Source organism: Stomoxys calcitrans, chromosome 3 (genome assembly GCF_963082655.1).
Source record: "Stomoxys calcitrans chromosome 3, idStoCalc2.1, whole genome shotgun sequence".
Classification (NCBI taxonomy): domain Eukaryota; kingdom Metazoa; phylum Arthropoda; class Insecta; order Diptera; family Muscidae; genus Stomoxys; species Stomoxys calcitrans.
Window position 1 is genome coordinate 181,331,304 of NC_081554.1, and position 8,802 is coordinate 181,340,105.

The 8,802-nt window shown below is 40.4% G+C and overlaps 1 protein-coding gene across 1 annotated transcript; it reads right to left on the reverse strand.

Moving 5' to 3' along the window:
- Positions 1-1,187: 1,187 nt before the first annotated feature.
- LOC106087532 (uncharacterized) lies at positions 1,188-3,143 on the reverse strand. The gene is made up of 2 exons (XM_059365717.1): positions 1,395-3,143; positions 1,188-1,286 (listed from the first exon to the last, which is right to left on the reverse strand). Exons 1-2 carry the CDS (start codon positions 3,141-3,143, stop codon positions 1,188-1,190), a joined length of 1,848 nt encoding a protein of 615 aa, XP_059221700.1.
- Between the last annotated feature and the right edge of the window lie 5,659 nt (positions 3,144-8,802).

Sequence of the window (8,802 nt, forward strand, 5' to 3'; positions counted from 1 at the left end):
ACTGAAATTATGCACGTAGTGTTTTGATATCACTTCCAAAAACTGTGCTATGGATGATTCAAATTGGCCTATGTTTTGATAAAGCTGCCATATAAACCGATCTTGGGTCTTGACTTCTTGAGACTCTAGAGGGCGCAATTCTCGTCCGATTTAACTGAAATTTTGCACATGGTGTTTTGGTATCACTTCCAATAACTGCGCTAAGTATGGTTTTAATCGGTCTATATTTAGATATAGCTGCCATATAAACCGATCTTGGATCTTGACTTCTTGAGCCTCTAGAGGGCGCAATTCTCGTCCGATTTAACTGAAATTTTGCACGTAGTTTTTTGGTAGCACTTCCAACAACTACGCTAAGTATGGTTTTAATATCTCCATGTTTTGATATAGCTGCCATATAAACCGATCTTGTGTCTTGACTTCTTGAGCCTCTAGAGGGCGCAATTCTTGTCTGATTTAACTGAAATTTTGCACGAAGTGTTTTGTTATAACTTCCAATAAATGTGCTAGGTATGGCGCAAATCGGTCAATAACCTGATGTAGCTGCCATATAAACCAATCTGGGATCTTGACTTCTTGAGCCTCTGGAGGGCGCAATTCTCATCCGATTTGGCTGAAATTTTGCATGAGGTATTTTGTTATGACTTCCAATAACTGATATAGCTGCCATATAAACCGATCTGGGATCTTGACTTCTTGAGCCTCTAGAGGGCGCAATTCTCTTCCAATTTGGAAGAAATTTTGTACAACGGCTTCTTTTATGATCTTCATTATACGTGTCCAATATGGTCTGAATCGATCAATAGCTTGATACAGCTCCCATATAAACCTATCTCCCGATTTTGCTACTTGAGCCTCTACAATGCGCAATTCTTATCCGAATGAACTGAAATATTACACAATGACTTCTACAATGTTCTGCATTCATTTATGATCCGAATCGGACTATAACTTGATATAGCTCCAATAGCATAACAGTTCTTATTCAATATTCTTTGTTTGCCTAAAAAGAGATACCGAGCATAGAACTCGACAAATGCGATCCATGATGGAGGGTATATAAGATTCGGCCCGGCCGAACTTAGCACGCTATTACTTGTTATTGTTTGTTGACCTATCCTTAAACTATGATACAGAACTATGTCAAGTCCGATATACGTTTTATCTACTTTTCAAAATGATACTCATCACAAATAGATAAAAATCATTTTTGATGAAGCTAACTGCTTCTTCATTGCGAATTCATATCCAAAACCAAAAATCCTTTTCTTCTTGGCCGAAAGAATCTAAAAAAAATTATTAAAAATAAATTTGTATTGTTTTTATTTATCGAAAATTTATCATTTCATTTTTCTATAACAAAAATTATACAACATCAACTCTATGAAAAATACCAAAAGACTCAATGCCAAACCAATTACAACAATTAGCCAAATCCAAAATAAATCATTTACAGTCATTTGTTTGAATGCTCGCTTAGGATAAGGATCGCGTAGGGAGATTAGATCCAACTTCAGCATATCCGAAAACAACATTGAATGCCAAGCATCCATTAGACCCAAATCATGAACACGATGAATGAGATAATTCAAAGGCTCTTTATAGGGAGAGTTGTGTTGTAAAGGAATGTTCCAAGGTATGAATCGGAAAACAGTTAATCCATCTGGAACACAAAATTCTTTGTATGTAAAATATTGTTGCTTGCGTCTAAATATGCGCCACGTGGTCGCCGAGGTATAGTAGCCAAAGGAATTGTTGAAATTTAGACGAGCCTCCTGAACATAAGACATATTTTTGCTAGAAATTATGGATTCCCTTAGATGCTCTCTTCTGCTGATGATACTTTCGGCTTCCTTGTCGAACATAAGAATTTTTAGAGATGATTGTTTAAGTTCATCTATAGTTTCCACTTTACGATGATAGCTGGGAATGGTAAAGAGGCTGCCAATGTTTGCCGAGAACTGGGTACTGGTATAGAGACCTCCAAAAAACAACAGGAGGTAGACTAATTTTAAGCTAAGCAAAGAAATGCTGCGAGTTGAAAATGATAGACCCAAGAAGCCGGGAATTATGCGATCATTGATTATGAAGTTGATGTAATTCCAACGATGCTTATTCACATATTCGCAGAGTGTGTGCACAAATGACAGCGATGAGATGCAAATGATAACGAAGCATATAAAGGTGCCACTAAGCAAGACCATGTATACCTCTCTAATGGAACGAGGATGGGCACATGGTATCATAAGAAATCCCTGATCAATTTCAAATGTATCACTCATATTCAACCAATGACCATTGACAGAACTATCTGTAACCATGGGAATATCCATTAGATTTTGATCCACCATTTGATTGATAATTGAAAAGTGAGTTTTTTTACCCATTACCAAGGGATGGGACATTTTTAGAGAGGCATTATAAAGTTCGGCAAATAACATAACCATGCGAGGTAGATAGCCATTTAGTTTTAGTTGCCCGCTCTTGGGATCTGGAAAGACTAAGGCCCTTGGAAGAGTTTGATCGGTAAACGTCAATAGAGTTCGATTTTTCATATTGCGCCAATGTTGAGGATAATAAAGGAGTTGTGATGAGGAGTTGAAGTGAAACTTTTGCCAATGATAATCCGGATAGGGTTGCAACTGTAATAAGCCTTCAGCAGCAGTTGAGTATAACAACATTAAAACATTGGTCATTTTGTAATGTTGGCATAATTTCAGTAACTTTTCCTTATCTCTTACATATTCTGCAATTATAAGGATTCGGGTTTGTCTCATATAATTCGTGGTATAAGCTGCCAAGTCTATTAAATCCAACTCCTTGTCTTCATTTAGGAAAATTATTAAGAGAATATCTTCATTAAATCGTTGTTTGTATAGGAAGCTTTCTGCTCTATTAGTCATAATCACCTTGGGAATGTTCTCCTGTTGATACAGGCCCTCAAGCATTAAGTCCTTCGTTGATTTTGTATTAGCATTGAGAATTATTAGCATGGCATCAAAGGCACGTTCGGCATATATATCCTCAGTAAGTGTTTTGCAATATTTTTGAGGATTATTTTTAGTAACACTCACAAAGCTGAGGTCGTAAGAAGTTATCGCTACTATAGACCAATTTACAATAATTCCCAATAAGTACTGCATTGTGACTGAATGTTATTCAATATTGAAACTTTATCTATTGATTAATACTAAGTATGCAGTCAGTCGTTGGCTTATTCTTTACATCCTTAAGAAAAAAGATTAATTAATGGTGATGATTTACTTAAGCTAAATACTGAATTGCATGATTTAGTTATGTCAATACAAGATAATATGAAGCGTCATGACTTTGAGTGTGTATTTTGTGGCTTCCCGCAAAAGTAGTGGTTCCTTTGTCGAAGGGACATCAAAGGGAAACTCTGGGCACTGCCAGCTTGGAAACATATTTGGTTGCTTCGCATTGTGATGTAGGCACCAAGTGACCGAGTTGGGTAACTAGTGTGTGCGGGCACTAGTTCAGTGGCTCCCTAGCTAAGTGACAACGGGAAAATGCAGACTTCTGCGGATTCAGAGACTTCACGAAATAGCAATGTGGCCGTCAGACTTAAAGAAGCAGGCGAATGAAATGCAAAGGACCAGTACCCTTCAATGGCTCTTGTAACGAAAGGGCTACGCAGGCGATAATCGGGCTCTGAAAAGTGATTGAATAACTCGCAATGTGATGAAGACATTAACTGCGATACTTACTTACTTTCCTTACTTTAATTGGCTATGACAGAACATTTGTTCCACTAGCCGAACGTAGAATAGCGTTCCAAGCGCCTCGATCGACACCACCACTTGATCTTTCCATCGGGCTTTTGGTCTTCCCGGTCTGCTTGTACCATCGTGTTTGCCTTCAAAAGACTTCTTTGCTGGAGCTTCTTCATCTATTCTGACAACATGACTTAGCCAACGCAGCCATTGTATTTTGATGCGTGTACCTATGCCATCGTCGTCCTACAGCTCATACAGCTCGTGGTTCATACGTTGCCTATATTCTCCACTAGCCGATCAGGGCCCGCTCCGCTGCGCCTTCCTTAACTCTCTAATATCACTTAGGGTTGGGAGACTTCACTCTGAATGTGTATATCGAATTCGTGCCACTGTAGCCTATGTCCGCCTATAAGGCTGAACGCCTGCTTTCAAATCCTGACGATAACATGGGACAAAATTTAAAGCGGTGGTGATCCCCTCTCAATGCTAGCGACATTTGCCATGCATGGTCATGTAAAAAATTCTCCCCAAAAGAGATGTCGCACTGCGGCAACGCATTAGGACTCGGCTGTAAAAAACAAGTAAAAGCGTGCTTAGTTCGACCGGGCCGAATCTTATATACCCTCCAACATGGATCGCATTGGTCGAGTTCTTTTCCCGGCATCTCTTCTTAGGCAAAAAAGGATATAAGAAAAGATTTGCTCTGCTATTCGAGCGATATCAAGATATGGTCCGGATCGGACCACAATTTAATTATATGTTGGGGAAACGGGAAAAAATTTGCGCCCTCTAGAGACTCCAGAAGTCAAGATCCAAAATCGGTTTATATGGCAGCTATATCAGGTTATGGACCGATTTGAACCATACTGTGCACAGTTATTGGATATCATAACAGAACACGTCGTGCAAAATTTCATTCCGATCGGATAAGAATTGCGCACTCTAGAGGCTCAAGAAGTCAAGACCCAAGATCGGTTCATATGGCGGCTATATCAGGTTATGGACCGATTTGAACCATACTAGGCACAGTTAATGGATATCATAACAAAACACGTCGTTAAAAATTTCAATAAAATCGGACGAGAATTGCGCCCTCTAAAGGCTCAAGAAGTCAAGACCCAAGATCGGTTTATATGGCAGCTATACCAAAACATGGACCGATATGGCCCATTTACAATCCCAACCGACCTACACTAATGAGAAGAATTTGTGCAAAATTTCAAGCGGCTAGCATTACCCCTCGAAAGTTAGCGTGCTTTCGAAAGACAGACGGACGGAAACAGAATTACGAAATTAGTATACCCCCATCCTATGGTGGAGGGTATGAAAATCCCTTATCATTGAGTCTAAACTTGAATCGAAAAGCTTTCATTGATGTGTGAGAAGTGTGCCCCTTCCTCGGTTCCTGGGTAAATTTTTACTCCACTCCCAAATACCTTTCCTTTGGGTCCTATATTATCGCTTAAGTAAATATTTCCGGTTTTGAGGGACCCTTGGTCCTTAATGTAAAAATACGCTTCATGCTCTACTTTCAAATACATTTTATATGAGCCCTAAAATGGCATGATCGGTAAAAAAATTCTGTTTGAGGTTGGGATGGACCCCAAGGACTTTTTCCCGAAAATGAGTATCCCGAACTTCCTGCAAATCAATCTATTTAAACATCGAATAGCTTCCATATAATAGGGAGGTGTTTTCGGGTGGAGCAGTTCCCCAAACACATGGCTCTTCAATTGAATATCAAATTCGTTTTTTTTATCTCAAACACCTTCCATTTGAGTCCCATATTGTCATAGTGGGTCAATAAACCTATTTGACTTTTTTTTTGGAAAGAAAAGCGCCACCTAGTTTGGAACACAATTTTTAATGTCATATTCGTAATCTACTCCCAAATACCTTTCATTTGAGTTCCATATAGACATGGTCGGCTAATATGCCCTTTTGGGGGTACTTGGGGGTGGAACGACCTTCCATTACTTGTACCTAATTTTTTATGCCATATATGTAATCTACTGTCGAATACTTTTCATTTGAGGCCCATATTGACATGAAGGAGTTTTTGGATTGGGGAGGCCCGCTGGGTACTTGGACCCAAATTTTAATACCATAATCGCTTTCTAGTCTCCAATACCTTTCATTTGATACCCATATTGTGCCTATCGGTCCACTTTTGGTTTTGGATGGCGTTGTTGAGGTAAGGGGGAGGGTCCGCTCCCTTCCGAAATCAACAATCTATGAAGTCTATTTCTACTTCCCGACCAAATTCGCAATCTACTCCCCAATATCTTTCATTTGAGTCCCATATTGTCATGATGGTCGAAAAAAACACTATTTTAGGTTGTTTTGGGGTTGGGGCGGCCCCCAGTTCCTTGGATCCAATTTTCAATATGAAATTCGTTCTCTACTCCTGAATACTTTTCATTTGAGTTCCATATGGCACCGATTGGTCCACTTCTATTTTTGGGTGGTTCTTTTGGAGTAAGGGGGAGGGTCCGCCCCCTTACCGTTATCAAAAAGTTATATATCCTATGGTTTCGTCCAGACCATCCTACACAATCTTGCCTATGTTTCCTTCCAGACCATCCTACACAAACCCTTTTGTATATTAATCGATATGGGCCGTACTTGCCATGGCTGTTGGAAGTTATAGAAAAATACAATCTCCAAAATTTCAGGCAAATGGAAGAAAAATTGCGCTCTCCAGAGGCTCAGAGGCTTGCGCCCTCCAGAGGTTCAGAAATTGGAAGATCGGTTGATATGGCGGCTGATATGAGTTTTTGAACCGATTTCGATTATAGTTGACACAGTTGTTGGAAGTCATACCACACCACACCACATGTGCCAAATTTCAACCAAAATTTTGTGCCCTCTAGATGATCAAAAAGTCAAGACCCAAGATCGGTTTATATGGCGGCTATATCAGGTTATGGACTGATTTCAACCATACTTCGCACAATTTTTGAAAGTAATACAAAACACCACGAGCAAAACTATATTCAAATTGGATAAGATGTGCGCCCTCTAGAGGCTCAAGAAGGCTAATCGGTAGTTCAGTTTATGTGGCAGCTATATCAGGATTGGATAAGAGGTGCGCCCTCTAGTGGCTCAAGAATTCAATACCCAAGATCAGTTAATATGGCTGCCATATCAGGTTATGAACTGATTTAGACCATATTTTGTACAGTTGTTGGAAGTCATACAAAAAGACCACGTGCAAAACTTTAGCCAAATCGGATAAGAATTGCGCCCTCTAGAGGCTCAAGAAGTTTAATCGGGATTTCGGTTTATATGGAAGATATATCAGGTTATGGACTCATTTCAACTGTACTTGGCACAGTTGTTGGAAGTCAAAGAATATGTGGAAAACCTAATCGGACAAGAATTGCGCCCTCTAGAGGCTGAATAAGTGTAATCGGAAGTTTGGTTTATGTGGCAGCTATATCAGGTTATGGACTGATTTAAACCATACCTAGTACAGTTGTTGGAAGTCATACCAAAACATGTGCAATATTTCAACCAAATTGGATAAGAATTGCGCCCTCTAGAGGCTGAAGAAGTCTAACCGGGAGTTCGGTTTAAGTGGCAACTATATCAGGGTATTAATCGATTTCAACCATACTTGGCACAATTATTTAAAGTCACACCAAAACACCACCACAAAATTTCAGCCAATTCTGATAGAAGTGCGCCCCTAGGAGATCAATAAATCAAGACCCAAGGTCGGGTTAAAATTGCAGCTATATCAGTTTATGAATCGATTTCAACCATACTTGACACAATTGTTAAAAGTCATACCAAAACATCTCGAACAAAATTTCAGCCAAATCGGATAAGAAGTGCGCCCTCTAGAAGCTCAACGATTCATATCGGGAGATTGGTTTATATGGCGGCTATATCAGGTAATGGACTGCTTTAGTCCATACTTGACACAATTGTTAAGAGTCATAGCAAAAGACCACTCAAGAAGTCAAGACCCAAGATTAGTATATATGGCAGCTATATCAAAACATGGACCATTGGGAACCCAGGGACTGAGATCTGTTTTAGACTGCCTGATCATAATACGGTCCTGCAGGCGGAGATCCGGGCGATCACGGAATGCGTGAGGTGATGTGGTGTTATCACGAGGACGTCGGGTATGAACATCCTTAGGGACAGTACACAGGCGGTCTTGCAGGCGGAGATCCCGACGATCACGGAATGCGTGAGGTGGTGTGATGTTATCGCGAGGACGTCGAGTATGAACTTCCTTACGGACAGTAAACATTCCATAAGGGCAATAATAACCAGGACGGTAAGATAACGAACAGTCTTGGAATGTAGGAATTAGAAGGAAATTAACGCCTTCGCTGAGGATCAGAAGATCCGCATCGGTTGGGTGCCGGGCCATAGCGGAGTAACTGGCAATAAGAAAGCAGACGGCAGTGAAGGCCAGAGAATTGCCGTCAATAATCACAACTCACTGTCCCAAAATATAGCAAAGTCGTTAAATAAATGTGGCTTTTATGAGCCTAAGACTTGAAATCGGGGGATCCGTCTGTATGGGGACTATATTAAGATGTAGCCCGATATAACCCATCTTCGGGTCTCCGGAGTAAAGGGCGTGGGCGACGAATGTGCATGTTACCTGAACAGCAAATCGGTCGGTAGGGTGGCGAATATCCTATGGGGAGATCTAGATCGCGAGAAGACGAGGCTATTACTGAAAGAATGTAAGAAAGAGGTCAGTATAGCTTTCGGTATCATAAAACGGGACACCTAATAATACGAGCTCATTAGGCAAAATAGCTGCGACAAGTGACAGCATGTGTAGGGTATGTGGGGAAAATGATGAGACGTTGGAGCATTTCCTTTGACATTGCCCGGCTTTCGCGGCTAACACTTACCAGCACTTAGGTGGGGAAACAATACAAGACATGAACCAATCAGTAGCACCGAATTCCTAAATTAGATTTTCTATTTTGAGGTTACTTTGTTAATATTTAGAGCGCACAACAAGACGATTACTGGCTTGGGTGTATGTCCATAGTGGCATGGGTCGTATTAATATCTGCACCCTCTTTTC

Bases quoted from the DNA above. Each gene is read 5' to 3' on its own strand.
- LOC106087532 (XM_059365717.1), bottom strand. From the start codon at position 3,143: ATGCAGTACTTATTGGGAATTATTGTAAATTGGTCTATAGTAGCGATA. The intron at 1,287-1,394 runs GTATTTTTCATA...AATTTTTTTTAG, and splicing joins GTTTGGCATTGAGTCTTTTG to ATTCTTTCGGCCAAGAAGAA.